Source organism: Lactuca sativa, chromosome 9, assembly GCF_002870075.4.
Source record: "Lactuca sativa cultivar Salinas chromosome 9, Lsat_Salinas_v11, whole genome shotgun sequence".
NCBI lineage: Eukaryota > Viridiplantae > Streptophyta > Magnoliopsida > Asterales > Asteraceae > Lactuca > Lactuca sativa.
In genome coordinates, this window is record NC_056631.2 from 201,976,284 (window position 1) to 201,993,069 (window position 16,786).

Genomic DNA, 16,786 nt, shown 5'->3' on the forward strand with positions numbered 1-16,786 from the left:
TATTTTTTTTTTTTGGAAAACTAAATAGTTTAACTCATATAAATGATCTTTTTGAAAAAAATAACCAACTTTTATATTTTTATGGAAAATGACTACTTTGACCAGAAAAGGTCATCACGGAATTCTGGGATGCCACAATAGTATTCCGAAGAAGCGCTCTCGAATAGTAATTTTCTTTTTTTGTTGTTGTTTTCTTTATTGCCAAGAATAATAGATCTTGAAATCTGTAAATCTAACAAAAGTAATAATTGCATAAAGTTAAATAGGCTTTTAAATAATACTACAACGTTCAAATAGACTTCATATTTTTTCTTCATACCCCAAAACATTTATGTCAATCACTTGCGATATGATATGTCCCATTTTTTAGTTGAATCCTCTATCGTATATGATTTCACCGCGATCAACATCTTCATAAACTAACACAAAAACACCTCATAATCCCCTGCACTGTCAAATTGTCTTGAAATCCAAAACACACAAAGACCAATGAGCACTCAGTATATTGAGAGGGATATAAAGTTGCATATATAAAAGGTTAGAATTAAATAATCATCAAATAACATCATTCTGGACATAGTTACTAAAAAGAAAATCTTAAAATATAAATAATTAAACTAGTTTTGGATTAGTCCTAATGTAATTTCCACATGTATTGCTACTCCAGAACGTCAATGTTATGTGCATTCCGAAGATTTTCTTCGTATTTCTAACTAAGTTACTAAAAAGAAAATCTTAAAATCAAACTACTAAAGTGTAAAAGTAAAGGGCTTACCCTTATACTATATCATGATCATGTTTTATATCTCAAGTTTGAAATGTGAAGTAGCGCTCAGAATGTGTCAGAATGGGTTTGTAAATGTGTCGGAATAAGACCTGGATAATGGTTTTGTAAATCGCTATCCAAAATAAGTTATATTAGTCTGGAATAGGAATTCCGGAAGCTCTTTGATGGGTCGGCCCAACTACTTAGTATGAATGGACTTCTAAATGACCTATTCTAGAAACAATGGTTATTTTGCAAAAAAAAAATAATAATAAAATAAAATAATTATAAAGGTTTCTTTTTTCAAAAATATACCAAAAAATGGTTAGATTACTCGATTTGTCTTTTTATTTGTACATAATCTATGAAATATAAACTAATATTAATATTAATGATATTTAATTATAAACATAGACTTTGCAATAATATTAAAAGTTGAAAGGGATGTTTATCTAAATATACCCTTAACCAGTTAAATAAAAATTTCCATAAATCTCTAAAAGTAGAAAGGAATAGGTGAGCCTCAAATCCTTTAAATGCAAGACACTGAAAGAGTGGAATGAACACAAGACACTTGTCATCTCATCCATAGTTCCACTCCAAAAAAGAAGACAGGAAACGACACAATGCTCATCTCCTTCTAAAAGGGTAAAATCGTCTCATCAAAAATATTATATTTCCTCAAGATATTTTCCTTCAACCTGTTTGTCCTTGCATGTTTCCCTAATAAGTATTTGATTTTTTATCTTTTATATTTGCCATTCGATCTTCTTGCCTCAAATCTATGTGGGTTTTCATGGATATGGATCTTTGAATTTTCTTTTGGTTTCTTACTATAATTATTGTTGATGATATTTTTACTTTACAGAGGGAGTTTAGTGGTAATCATGTCCCTGGATAATGTTTAGCTCATTCTTGATTGAAATTGAGATCTTGGTGTATATGTGTTGCTTCTTTTAAATTTTTATGATTTAGTGTATGTGAATGTTTTATGTACTTTTCGTGGACTATATTGGAAATTCGAGGTAACTTAGCGATTTTAATCACATATATCTAATGATTTGGAATTCTTTCTTGAATTTTGAATGAGATAGAGGAAGCATGAAATTAAATGACATGGATTTTTGCTTAACGGATATAGTATATGGTAATTTATTTATTCCCAGTGCCACTGTGCTTCAATGATTTGTACTTCATTTAGAGGAACTTGTACATATTTATCAAGATTTATCCCTGAAAATGGTTGTAGACGTGACTACAATCCAATATTCCATCCCCATGCATGATTAAAGAGTTTTAAAAAAAAAATATCCTCTGAATGACACTTTGCTAGGTGAAGATATGATTTTGATTCTTTATTGCAATACCCTCGATGCCTGCATTTAAATCTATTTCACGAATTTTGCATTTGTTATATCTCAAGAAACAATTAAAAAAAACTTTCTTGTTTGATTCCGATAGGTACTGAATGATGTGAGCAATGAATTCATTTATCAATTCTAAGAACTGTAGTCCAACGGCAAATTCGCCATTGATCAAGCAATCTTCCATATATGCGTTGACTTTTGATGAACTACAAAACACATTGGGTGGATCTGGGAAGGATTTCGGATCAATGAACATGGATGAGCTTTTGAAGAACATCGGGACTGCTGAAGAGATTCAATCAATGACATCAAACTTCAATTTGGACATAAATATGGCTTTACAAAAGCAAGAATCTTTGACTTTATCAAGAACCATTAGCCAGAAAACAGTGGATGAAGTTTGGAGAGATTTGGTTAAAGAAAATGATGAATGCAAAGATGCAGATCCCGTCAAAGAACCAAGTTTTCATCCACAAGAAAAACAACCAACTTTCGGTGAAATGACACTCGAGGTATTCTTGAAGAGGGCAGGGGCAGTTTCGGAAAATAACCAAACTCAAGGGTACAAAAACATGATTCAGAATCAAGGGTTTCATCAAGAAGAATTCTTTCCAGAGAATAGAAATGAAGTTGACATTTTGCAGGATGCTACATCTTCAAAACTATCAAAACCACAGAAGGTTCTTCCAAAACCAGCTTCTTTCAGCTCCACCTCTTCAATAAATTTAGTGAATAATGCTCAGATGGGTAGTCGTGAAAATGGAGTTTCTATAAATGGAATGACTGATCTTCCAATAAAGACTGGTTATCCATTGGATTTGTACCAAAATGGTAATTTGGATACATCTCCATCACCACCACCGTGTTATGGTGGTGGCCATAAAAGGAAAAAGAGTGATACGTTTGAGAGAAAGTTGGAGAGAAGGCAGAAGAGGATGATTAATAACAGAGAATCTGCTGCAAGATCAAGGGCTCGAAAACAGGTCAACTTCATGAATATTCGTCCTCTCTTGTCTTCTGTAGATTAACTCTAATCTTTCTATATATATGTTTATGCATATTCATGTATTAATGGTTCTAACAGGCGTATACGATGGAATTGGAAGCAGAAATTGCACACCTCAAAGAAGAGTTGCAAAAAAAGCAGGTATCTCTCGTAAAAAAATGTTCATTAGAAACAAGCGAGACTTCGGTTCTTGTCCCTATATATGTTAGCTACCTAGTAGCATGCAAGTGACGCCGACTGCAAGAAGAATAACCTATTATAGAAAGGTTCTGAATCTTTCTTTTAACTTGTTTTCTTGTTGTATTTAGGAAGAAATCATCGTGTTGCAGAATTTTCAGGTACGTAGTTGTACTTTTTTAGGTATCATGCATAAAACAAGTCCATTTTCGATGTTTAATATAGTAGTCGTCGTCTATTATACGTTTAAAACCATATAATTTTTTATTTTGTTTTAGCAATTAAAACGTTGTTGCCAGTGAATATGATTAGCGTTATGCTTTTTTGGCAGATATCGGAGAATATGAAGTTGTGTGGAGGTGGAAAATTATGCTTACGAAGAACGAAGACAGGACCTTGGTAGATAAATCCACCATGAACCACGGTTATAATATGTTGAATATTAAAATAAAAAGGCTATTGTTTTTAAAAGATCTAGTAGAAATGACCAAATCTGAAGCAACTGGAAACTTTTTAACCGTGAGTCAAGCATCAAGAAGCAGATTTGTCATTTCTGCTTTAGACATAAAGAGTTTAGTGTGTGTATATGTACATGTGATGTGTTTCTACGTACACATTGTATGGATGTGTTGGTGTACGTATCAAGAAGGGAGAACTTAAGGATACATAATTATTTCGGGCACCATAGGTATAATATGTTTTGGGGTTTTATAGTTTGATTCATCATGATGTTGTAAATGCCTTTGACATATATATTGAATTAAAATTAAGAAGATGTTAGTTATACCAAATTATTATATTTTCTTTGACCATAAAAGGCATAACAAGGTGGGGGCAATCACTCGTTTTTTACTTTTTGCTTTTTGTTTGTACAAAAATATGAATGTTCTTATCATCCAATATACCCATAGAAAATTTGTCGTGTCGAGTCCTTTCATGTGCAACAATCAACGTTTCAATCGTTTTTCTTTTAAGGTTTTAAAAGTTTTCGTTTATAAATATTTAGTGTGTTAAATAGGAGAGGAAACTACAATTATGTCGCCACGATAATATCCATCAAATGACAAATATCACGCCGAAAGAACTGTACAAATTCCCCGAAATGGGATTTTACAATCTTGATCCCACCCAACAAGTGGAATATGATAGGCAGACTCATTTTTTTTTTTTTTTTTATTTTATTTCTTTTTGTGCAGAAAACATGAATTCTCTAGTTATATTATTTTTTTAGTACACAAATATAAATTCTCTCATCATCGGTATGATTAAAAATAGAATCGGGACAAATATTTTAGGCATCTTGAACCCCCTTCAAACTTTATTTTTTCTTTCATTTCTTTTTCTATTGTTCTTCAACCCTGCCCTATTTTTATCTTTATTTTTTATAAGACCATCCGTTATACCCACTACATAACACATGGTAGGTGCCACATCAGCACCACATTCCACTACCACTAACATGTGATGTCTACCACTAACACACCACTCCAAATCATTATTTTTATTTTTTTTTAATTCAAAAATACAATAAAATTACTTTTTTTTAATTCAAAAATTACAATAAAATTACATTTTTTATAATTAAAAAGCATTCATTTTTTTAAAACTATTTTTTCATTAATTATAAAAATAAAATAACAACTTTAAAATACATTACTTAGCTAATCTAGAAAAAAAAACATTACATTAATAAGAAAACGAACAAACGTATATATAAAAATCATAATCGTCGTTCATGCTATTTTGGTACAAATGTTCCGCGATATCTTCTCGAAGGTTGAAACACGTTTCACTGTTATGAATTTCAACAACTTGCTCTAAAAAAACATTCGTTCCGACTACGAACTCCTCAATTGGAACGACAACGTCATTCGGATCATACGTGCAAATCGTTCGACCTTCATCTTCAATAATCATATTATGCATTATAATACATGCTAGGACCATTCGTTTAATTCTTTCTTTATCCCAGAGTCGTGTAGCATATTTCATTACATGACATGTTTGCTTAAGGACTCCAAATGCCCTTTCGATATCCTTTCTCGCCGATTCCTGTTTTTTTGTAAAAAATTTTGCTTTTTCACTTCGAGGAACCGAGTATGCCTTCATCAATGTAGAATAATCCGGGTATATCCCATCACCAAGGTAGTAACCATATTTGTACGCGTGCCCGTTTACCGTGAACGTCATATCAGGTGCTTTGCCGGTCCAAATATCGTTGAAAAGTGGAGACTGACCAAGAACATTAAGGTCGTTGTTAGACCTTGCTACTCCAAAAAAGGCATGCCATATCCACAAATCTTGAGATGCAACAGCTTCTAGGATGATAGTTGGTTCACCTATATCTCCTCGAGTGAACTGACCACGCCATGCAGTTGGACATTTTTTCCAAGCCACATGCGTACAATCTAGACTGCCAAGCATACCAGGAAATCCATGCCTCTCTTCATGAGCCGAATATAATCTCTCAATATCACGTTGAGTAGGTTTACGCAAATATTCTTCGTAAAAAACCTCATAAACACATGCAGAAAACCATTCTACGCATTCAACTGCGGTCCTTTCGGATACTTTCAAGTATTCGTCAGATGCATCAAATGCTATACCGTATCCCAAATACCTAAAACCCATTCTTCCTCTAGCGTCGGTTTTTGTTTGAAAAAATCATAACAAGATTCTAAAGCATTACCAATACGTAAAAATATAGCCTTATTCAGACGGAAACGACGTTCGAATGAGTCGTCATTATAAAGACAATTATCGGCAAAGTAATCACGTACCAATAAGTCGTGTGCGGCTTGGCGATCACGATTGACGACCGCCCTTGTACGCGCTGCATTCGAACTTTCTTCGGCGTGAACGTGTTGCACAACATTGAAGAATGTCTCGACGAATTCTACGTCGTCATCCGAATCAAAACTTTTTAAAAATTCCATATGTATTGTGGGATCCATGTGTATGTGTTTTGTGGTTTTAGAGAATAGAATGGGGTGTAAATTTTGGTATAATAGAAGTGTTATTTATATTAGTAAACTGTGTTTGAAAAAAAAACGGCCAATATAGCCGTTCAACGGCCAAAAAGTTCGAACACCAATAACAATTCTCGTTTGAGTCCGTCGTCGGGAACACGAATGACAACGACCACGACTAACCACGAACCACCGGGGCGGTGTGCACGAGCGTGGTTCGTGGCCACCTCAACCACGAAGTGGCTCGTGGTTAGTATACCATTCGGCCTAATATGAGCAGCATTCCCTCATTTTTAGGTGAATATTCCCTCATTTTTAGGTGAATATTATTCATATATCTTAGAATGGAGTTGAAGTTTTAGTTGCCAATTTTAGTCTATCTTATTTTTTTATCTTACACATTTCTAGTTTATTTTTATGTATTAATTATAATTTAAATGCAATATTTTAATATTTGTAATATCATGTTGTATATTAATTTATATTAATTAATCATAAATATAGAGTTTAATATTTATTTATCGAATACATATAAAAAAAATTAAATATATATACTAAAAATTCAAACACGGTAATATAATTTATAAAATATCGTAATCAAATATAATCGTGATCTTGATATATTTATTATAAATAGAATTTTATTTATTCAATAATTATTTATAATAACGTAATACCTAATATAAATTTATTATTTATCAACATTTTATTTATGATAATATAATTTGTAATACTTTTTTAATGAAAATATATAATATATATTTGTTAAAATCTAGTTAGTAGAGGGATGTATTTGATATTATATATAAGTTATAAAAATAAAATATTCTAGGAATATATTTTTTAGGATAAAAAATTAGATAGAAAATAGAATATGATTGGAGATGAAATACTATTTATCCCATTTTTTACTCTATTTAGAAGGGAAAAAAAAGATATGTTAGAGATGGTTTAAGTTTAACAAAATGCAACTTAATATCTTATATTTAACCATTTATTACTTATTTATTATATGTACATTTAATAAGTATATAAATTATTAATTAAATTTCAAATATTAAATTCATTACAAATTACATATATTTTTTTGGAGTTCTTTTTTACTTTTTTTTTTTTTTTTTCTTTTTTACAAAAACAATGTAGTTTTAAAAAGTATTTACCAAAGATAGGTAGTTTAAAATTTATTTACAAAATAATTGTAGTTTTATTAAAAATAAAAAATAAAAAACAACCAAACTTTGTTGAGATCATGATCCTATGTATGATCATTTTTAAGTTTGGAAGATCGGGATCATAAGATCCCGTAAAAAATGATATAGAAAGATAATTGATAATATATAAAATATTTTTACGTATCTCATGGTCAAATAAATCAAAAAGTAATTGATCAGATTATGAATAGCTTAAAAGAATATTAAAACATTTATAATTACAAATTGGTGTACATTCGTATCACAAATCAATATAAGTAGTTGTCAAGAAGATTTTACAATAACCTTGTGTAAGAATCCAAGTTAGACTTCGTTTTCATGCTACTAAATTTACTTGAACCTAGAAGACACAAATAAAATGGTAAGCTACAACTCTCTCTCTCTCTCTCTCTCTCTCTCTCTCTATATATATATATATATATATATATATATATATATATATATATATATATCATCACATTCTTAACCGTATAATTCTAATGTGTCTTCTAATCATTCAATACACAATATAACATTACTGACATCAAGTTTGTCATTTATCATTAATACTAGCAATGGTGGATCTAGAAGTTTTCTTTGTAGGGGACACTATCGACTTGATCGTTTTTGGTTAAAATGGTAAAAATGATCGGGTCGCAGTTGATAAGATGGTGGATTTTGACACTTTAAACTTTTAGTCATTCATGTTTGTTGATTGGTATATCAACTTAGACATATTTTAGGCTTTTTAATCATCTAATATGTATAATAATTCAACTCTTAATCTAATTAGTTTCGTTGATTAACCATTATTCATAAAATCAGTTTTGTTTATTGTAGTTGTTTAATTTATTTTACTTAGAATTTGTAATATTAAAAACACTTGTAATAGCTAATATAGGCATCACAATTTACAAAAATAAAAAACTAGGTCAAGCAATTTTGTGTACATAACTTCACTATTGATAAATCAAATATAAAAAACACAAAAACCAGATCAAGTTAATATAGAAAAACAAAGAGAAAAGACATAGACATATGTATTGGATTAGAGAGACATGAAAATTGAGAGGGTGAAAATTGAAGAAATGAAGGCATAATTTTGATTAGACTAGAAAACTTATTATTGTAAACTATATGGTACTAAAGTGTATATATTCCATTAATTTTCTATCAAAATTAACCAAAAACGTCTTATTTTTTCTATTTTTTTTTCTATTTTTTGGGTTAAGCGTTGCATATATCATTTTCAAAGTTTGGGGTTAATTCCTATATAAAAATTCTAGTCCTAAAAATTTCATTTGGAGCATGTTCCCCCGTTGCTAACAAGGTGGATCCCTTCCTGCATACTAGACTTACAGTCAAGCAGACTACTATCAACTCCAATTAACCTCACCTAAGTAGAAATCAATATTATATATATATATATATATATATATATATATATATATATATATATATATATATATATATATATATATATATATATATTACAAACTCTTCTAACCAAATTAAGGCTCTTTCTGGCATTACAGCCATTGAAGCTTTCACTACAACATATTCTTTCATGAGTATGCTAGTTTCACCAGCATGGTTATGATTAATTTCTAATTCTCTAATGATAATATTGCAGGTACCAAGGGTATTATAATAACATGATACTAACATACAAGTGTTTGTATATTCTCATAACCTCGTGGTGTAACACTCACCAAGACTACCACAAATAACTGATCCCAATACTATGGATGTTAAAGTCACCAAGACCACCACTAATTTGTAACGTCTTAAAAATAAAACAAAAAAAAAATCATTTTTAGTTTAACAAAACCAGTATTCCAAAACATTGTCATACAAATCCAGATAAAAAAATTTATTAATCAAGATGACATACCAGAGTAAATCAACAAAATGTGGAACGAGGTGATGTGTGCCCTACAATCATCCCGAGCCCTTCCCTTTGGAATCTAAAACATAAACTAGAAATTGTAAGCACAGACCCTAGTGAGTTCCCCAAGATACCATATACCATACGTAATAAACACATAATGGGCCCCGTCCGTTATCGGGCCCCTCTCGGCATCGGGCCCCGCCCGACTTTGAGGCCAACTCGGTATATAGATCGGGCCCAGCCCAACATACATAAAATATATCAAAATAAACACATACACATGCAATAATCACAAAGATACATAGCATACAAAATGGTCATCAGACCCCACCTAATAAGCATACAAGTACATAACACATGCAAGAGTCACACAGACAACTAGCATACTAACATAGCATAATCATGGGTCGGTATTAGTTCCTTTGACTTGCTAAACACAATGAGGAAACTCACCTCGAGTTGTTGAATCTCACTGATAAATCCCTAGCTGCTGGTCTGACAAATCCCTGAGCAATCAATATCAAATAACATCCAATTAATAACTGGATTCCAAACCATAACCATTAGCCCAAGGCTAGGGTGGAAAGACCATTTTACCCTTTATCTAGTTTGGTTTAAGACTAAGGCCCAAACCTACAATCCAAAAACGCCTAATAACCAATTAATCATACAAGGTTGAAACATGGCTCAATTTTCCAAATTGGGACCCAATCCCTTTCATGGCCATAACTGAAGGCCCGATAATATTCCTAGACCAAAAATACTTGAAATCAGATGGCCCAACAAAGCCCTAAACTCTAATCCCAAAAGAATGGACAAAACCAAAGCCCAAACGATCTGAGGCCCACTCTGTTGAGTACGCGGGGCATACTCAGCTCGTACGTGCAACATACTTACCTTAGGGCTTGTACGCCCAGCGTACCCTCGCATTCAACCATCTTCCTTATTAAACTCTTATTCCATAAAGACTTTACTCCAAAACCTAGGTTTGACTTCATTGAGCTGATTTATCACATAAAGTTTCTAACTTTACGTGCATGCATGGCTTAATGAAGCTCTTAAATTTAATAAGGACTTAATAGGTGACTTAATGAATGAATGTAACCATAAACCCCATAAAGCTTGCACCTTTATGCTTAAGAACCTCATAACATGCTCAGATCTAAAGACAAGCCCCATAAACGTCTTAACTCATCAACCTACCCAAAAAGGGACCAAAAGCATAAAAAATTAAGACATAAAGGAATCTAAGCATTCAAAATCGAAGGTATGAACTTGATACCTCAAAAATGTTGCAAAATGAGTGATGATTTTGGGTCTCTAAGCTTCCCACCAAGCTATACACCTTCAACCTTCTTCGCTCTCTTCAAAATGATCAAAACAAGCACCAAGTTCTTCTTAAAAGCTCAAAAGCGCAACAATGGAGGCTAAAGGTTGATTTTAGGGTGTTAGGGCAATGGAGGCTGGTAAAGAGGCCATCCCTAGGGACTCAATGTCTTTATATAGGTTTAAACACCCTTAAATTAGGGTTTCATTAACCTACGAGTACGCAAAGCGTAACCCTCGTACGCCCAACGTACGAGGCCTCGTATCCACTATCAACATCACCTTAGTAGGCTAAGCGTACCATGTGGTACGCCCCACATACTACCTTCTCAGCTAGTACGCTAAGCGTACCATATGGTACACCCCGCATACTACTCTAAGGACCATTATTGCAACAAATTAAACATAAAGGGAAAATAAGGAACATACCAAGATCCAAGTGTTACAAATATTTGTCAATGATATTGCAGTCACTAAGATTATTATAACTAACATTATTCCATCACAGTGGTATTCCCAGCACCAAGCATACCACTAACAATTAATTCTCACACAGTGGTAATTACAACACCAATCATACCACTAACAATTAATTCCCACATAGTCGTAAGTATAGCACCAAGCATACCATTAATAATTTATTCCTACACAATCGTAATTACAGTACCAAGCATACCACTAACAATTTATTCACACAATGGTAATTACAACACCAAACATACCACTAACAATTTATTCATACAAAATGGTAATTATAGCACCAAGCATAACACTAACAATTTATTCACTCACAATTCTAATTATAGCACCAAGCATACTACTAATAATTTATTCACACATAGTGTTAATTATAGCACCAAGCATACCACTAACAATTTATTCACACAATGGTGATTACAGCACCAAGCATACCACTAATTCATTCTAAATAATCTATAAAATATAATGTTAAAAATACTAAATCCACCATTGACTTACATTCCTCGAATAATAGTATTATAATCACCCATACTATCATAAATTCAGTCCTAGAAACTTACAATACGATGTCATTCTTGTTCTAATTTCATTAATGACATACAACCTTATCATATTACCTTACGGATAACAAAACTACTTTAGTCTAGCATATATATATATATATATATATATATATATATATATATATATATATATATATATATAGACACACACATACACAAAAACACACACGCGCGCGCTAACGATACACAAACATCTAGCTACCCAATAGACATACAATGTTACTAACCATCCTCTCAACATTCCACTTACTTGGAAGACATAGTAGCCTTCAAGGTTCTAAATGGCGTGAGGCGTGGCGTGGCGGCAAGGTCAAGCCTCAAGCTTAACGAGCCATGGCGAGCCATGGCGTTTTTCAAGGCGTGATGTAAGACGACGATTTTGTATTAATTTAAAATTATATTACCACATAAATATAAATTTATATTAAATATAACTACTTTTTAGAAGTGTTAGATCAATAACTAGTAACAAAAATTTAACAAAAACCACAATACATGTATCTCCGATTAGAAAAGACATAACAAAGAGCAAAAAACCGTGTCTCAAACGAAAAAACACGCGCCATAACACGCCATAACGCTCCATGACGCGCCATATCACGCCTAGCCACGCGCCACACATAACAACAACGTTATGAGGCTTTTCGTAACGGTGGAGCCACGTCTCACGCCATGGCACGCCTTAGCGCGTGCCTTGGCGCACTTTTTAGAACACTGGTAGCCTTACAGTCACGTTAGCGACGATTAAATTCTATAATCTCTCTTGGTAATAATTAATATTACATAAACTACTAATTCATCCAGTAATAGTATTAGAGTAACCAAGACTACCATTACTCTTCTATAACAATCCTTCAAACATAGTGTTGTAGACACTGAGTCCATCATTGATTTGTATTTCTCCACTGATGATATCACAGCTACCAAAGCTACAATCATAAACTAATAATCCCAATCATTTTTGTAATTATGCTACTCCAGAACTTCAATTACCATTACCAGTTCATGTTTCTTAACAATATTCAAGTATAGCGTTTAGACACTTAGTATGCCATTACCTTGTATTGACCGATATCAATCCACATGCATAGCGTTCATACATTAAGTCCGCCATTGACCTATAATTCTCCGGTACCAAACAACCAGTATAACCTTATGGGTTCCACTCCTAAACATAATTATTCACAATAACCATACTATTGTATTTATGTGACATCCTCTAAATTTCAGAACCAAAAAGAACTTTCTTTACGCTATAAAAGTCATGATGCTTCATTAGTAGAAAATCCCAGTATTTAAAATTACCTTTTAGAACAAAGACTGTCTTAAATAAAATCCTAAGGTTTTCAAAATCAACATAGATAGATAAGTTACAATGTAAAGACCTAATGATCCTAAACACTATTGTAGGTTATCTCTTAATCACTTAGCATCCTAATTAAGTTCATGTAGTTTAATTCGTGATACATGTGATACATACAAACTGAGTGGGTCAGGTTGGGAAACCTGGTGAGATACATAGGGTTTTCAATCACAAAATGTTAATATATATATATATATATATATATATATATATATATATATATATGTTAATCCTGCAAAACGAATTATTACCAAACAATATATAGATACATCTTTGAATTGGATAACTATAAACCAATCATACCTATCCCAAACTGATCCTTCTAGATCCTAGTCTACGATTATCAAGAAGAACTATCTCACCTGATAAACCACTTTAGAATAAGAGTTTGACTACACAACTAGGGGCTTCCTTGGTCGGTGTAGGTCCTAAAGGCACTCAAGCCATTAGAGTAAGCTCAAGTTACCTTGGGAGATGATTAGACATACCATTACAATTGTCTGATCTGGACCCACCATTTTTGGTCCTCCAAAAATAAATACTATTTGTACTCCGGTACGTATTTCATACCATCGACTTGAAAAAGAATTGTAACGAGAAATCGAATAGAATCAGAGTAAAACAAGCAAAAGATCAATTAAGAACACTGAATGTAAATAGAATCTAGTTTCAGCTCATATTACTCTCAAATGAACAAGAGTACAAAAGTAGACAACATTCAGGAAAAACTTGTTATCTAACTCTATGTTCAGTCCCTATTTATAGGAAACTGAGAGTACAAAAAATACTAAGTCTAAGAGTTACGCTTCGAACATAAAAATGACTTAGTAAATATATTACATACGAAATACAGTAAACACACTTCGACTCTTTACAACAAGACTTCGACTCTTACAATCTCCCCCTTTGTAAACGAGTCGTACTACTCAATTCGTGAGAATCTGAGCAGTGAAGTGCATCATTCTCCTGATTTCTGAATTCCAAGTTAACACTTTCTTTAACTCAGTCTTGTCGCCTTCATTATTCTTCGTACAACTATTCATACGAACAATGAAATTTGTATATTGAGAAGTTGTGTATCTTTCTGTCTAAGCAACTTGGAATAAGAATCTTTTGGCTTTCCCTTTTGTATATTTTCCTGCGAACACCATCCCAAACGGTTTTAAGCATATCTCACAATCTTCATACTTCTTCAGTTCAGGTTGTGGCTTCGAAGGCAACATAGAAACAATTACTTTCCTTTCCATACTCGAAGCCAACTCTTCGTCCGTCAGGGCCATACAATCATAATAATTGTCAATAAAAATTTTGATGTGAATAAGACTAAGTCTGATCACCTCTTTGTCTGTACCCTTGTGTTGAGATGCTTCCATTTCCTTCAAGATTAATGCAACTTGAATCAGATCCTTCAAGTTCATTAGTGAGAAATCTGCAACACTGAAGTCAACTTGTTGATTATTCGCACGAAAAACATGATACCTAAAGTTTTGTATCATGTTTTCGAACATCACATCTTTCTTTATTGCAACCACCTTCTTGATTTTGATGAGAGAACAAACTTCTTCAGGTTCTTTTCCAAGTACAACATGAAAACGAATCTTCATGTGTCTGTAGTCATCAGAATTTTTTAACTTCTCACTTATCTTGTACTGGGCAGTTATTAACATCATTTCGTTGATAGGTAAATCAAGCTGATTCATGTCTGTGTTGGCAATGGAATAACTCTTCTTTGGCTTCTTTTCAAATGCATACATGTGATTGAATGCAACCCTTGACTCTATAGATTCGTAACTGTAGAGGTTCTTCGGATCTCCCTTTTCCATGCCTGGAGGATCACTTTCCCTCAGCATCATGATACTTTGAATATGCCTTTGAAGTTCTTGTTGGGTTTTGAGCAATCTAACACTTCCTAAGTGTGCATGCAACCCTAATAAACCTTGGATCTATGTTTGTCTAAATACATGCAAAATAATAATTTTCCAAGGTTCATAACCTATCTAACATGGCATGGGGTACTTTTAAACATAAAAGAGTTAGAAGAGATTACATACCTTTTTCATGAGTTTGATTCTTAAGGAGTTTGAGGGCCAAGCACCAATAATGTGAATGCCTCAAATGGAATCACAAATCACCACAAACTCTTGGAAAACTTTGAGAGAGTGTATACACACACTAATTTTGGCCACACACAAGCACACACACTAGTTCACTAGTTCACATTTCATGCACCATAAGCATGCTTATATAGTGTACATGGTTAGGGTGAAACCCTAATAACCCATGACCTTTCCTTTTCCAAGGACCCATGGGTTAAAAGCTCCATGGATCATCCATGGACTTCCATCCAAGCCTAGCCCATTAACAAATGAGTGTTAGCCCACACCATATAGAATCAATAGCCCATAATCTAATTAGTCTTCCTTTTAATCTCCAAATTAATTCATAATTAATTTAAGACTAAGACTAATTAAATAACATAACTTCATATTAATATATTATAACTTATAATATATTAATAAACATATGTGTATAACTCTCATAAAATAATCCATAAATTGTTCGGGTGAAGTGCAACCCAAATGGACCATGCCGGGTCGGGTCAAGTATATACCAAATAAGTTATGGACTTAGACACCTTATCCAACAGACTCCCACTTTGATAAGTCTAATAACTCTATTTGCCTATATAACTTCAGGAACCAACCAGCAATCGTAGCTCTCGAAAACTCTGTTGAACTATGAAGCGCCATTTTAAGACAAGTGATCATATAATCCTCTGTTCTCATGATATCAGCCGGACAAACACATGGAACTATGTCTTGCTTATTGTCTGGAAGTTGTTTCTCGATTTCCGATTTGTTTGACAAAGAACTTTACTGAACACATCAGTTTAGTTCTGACCGGGCCCGGTACATGGGTCAACATAAAATCATCGAGGGGCCCAGATATCGCTTCTATTTCTAGAAGGAACATATAAACTTCGACTCATATGCTTGTTCTACTACTTGCTAAATTGTACACAAAGGCACGTTTTATAACATCAAGTTACTGATGCGTTTACGTGCAATCAATGCACAACCAACTCATAGGTAACAACTCATATCTCTAGGTTTGAAGACTTATATGATATTATCGTCTCACGATCACTCGAGATAAATTCCATGAAGTGATACAAGTGAGCGTGGGTTTATACCAATACTCATAACTTATGAGTACTCATGAACGTTGCAGCAACCATTACCATGTCTAAACACCTTTAGCCATCTACAAACCCAATTCATGACAATCTTGATTCATACCTACTTCCGACGTATGACCGATTGTGGAAGTTTGAATAAATTAATTATTCTGGAAGTCAAAACATGCAAAACTGAAACAATAGTAAATAATTGACAATGACACTAACACCTTACTCATAAATAAATCACAAATTTTATTCATCATCAAATGTCGATTACATTTTACAAGTTTCAGGAAAACTATCTAATCTGTAAAACTAATATCGTCCCTCAGCCCGATGCGCCTCGCATGCTGAAAATGCTTAACCCTCGTCAGTCCCTTCGTAAGGGGATCTGCAGGATTCTCATCTGACGATACCCTCTTTGCCACGAGGATTCCTTCTTCAATCTTGTGTCTTATGAAGTGATATTTTCTGTCAATGTGTCGGGATCTGCCATGATCTCTTGGT

At 33.1% G+C, this 16,786-nt stretch overlaps 2 protein-coding genes across 4 annotated transcripts; one reads left to right on the forward strand and one right to left on the reverse strand.

Annotated features, from left to right (window-relative positions):
• The first annotated feature begins 1,281 nt into the window (after positions 1-1,281).
• LOC111903164 (ABSCISIC ACID-INSENSITIVE 5-like protein 7) lies at positions 1,282-4,091 on the forward strand. 3 transcript variants are annotated; one of them, XM_023898946.3, is made up of 5 exons: positions 1,282-1,414; positions 2,228-3,116; positions 3,218-3,280; positions 3,448-3,477; positions 3,648-4,091. In XM_023898946.3, exons 2-5 carry the CDS (start codon positions 2,247-2,249, stop codon positions 3,717-3,719), a joined length of 1,035 nt encoding a protein of 344 aa, XP_023754714.1. In that variant the 5' UTR covers positions 1,282-1,414; positions 2,228-2,246; the 3' UTR covers positions 3,720-4,091. The 3 variants fall into 3 exon arrangements, with proteins under 3 accessions (XP_023754714.1, XP_042754480.1, XP_042754481.1); XM_042898546.2 differs by having other exon boundaries at positions 3,448-4,091; XM_042898547.2 differs by lacking the exon at positions 1,282-1,414 and adding an exon at positions 1,484-1,552 and having other exon boundaries at positions 3,448-4,091.
• A 911-nt stretch (positions 4,092-5,002) lies between these two features.
• On the reverse strand, positions 5,003-5,947 carry LOC111903189 (uncharacterized). The gene has a single exon (XM_023898977.2). It carries the CDS (start codon positions 5,945-5,947, stop codon positions 5,003-5,005), a length of 945 nt encoding a protein of 314 aa, XP_023754745.2.
• Between the last annotated feature and the right edge of the window lie 10,839 nt (positions 5,948-16,786).

What these genes read in the sequence shown, in the direction of transcription:
- LOC111903164 (XM_042898546.2), top strand. Translation starts at nt 2,247, where the DNA reads ATGAATTCATTTATCAATTCTAAGAACTGTAGTCCAACGGCAAATTCG. An exon ending in GATCAAGGGCTCGAAAACAG is followed by an intron (nt 3,117 to 3,217) that starts GTCAACTTCATG and finishes TGGTTCTAACAG; the next exon opens with GCGTATACGATGGAATTGGA. An exon ending in AAGAGTTGCAAAAAAAGCAG is followed by an intron (nt 3,281 to 3,447) that starts GTATCTCTCGTA and finishes TGTTGTATTTAG; the next exon opens with GAAGAAATCATCGTGTTGCA.
- LOC111903189 (XM_023898977.2), bottom strand. Translation starts at nt 5,947, where the DNA reads ATGGGTTTTAGGTATTTGGGATACGGTATAGCATTTGATGCATCTGAC.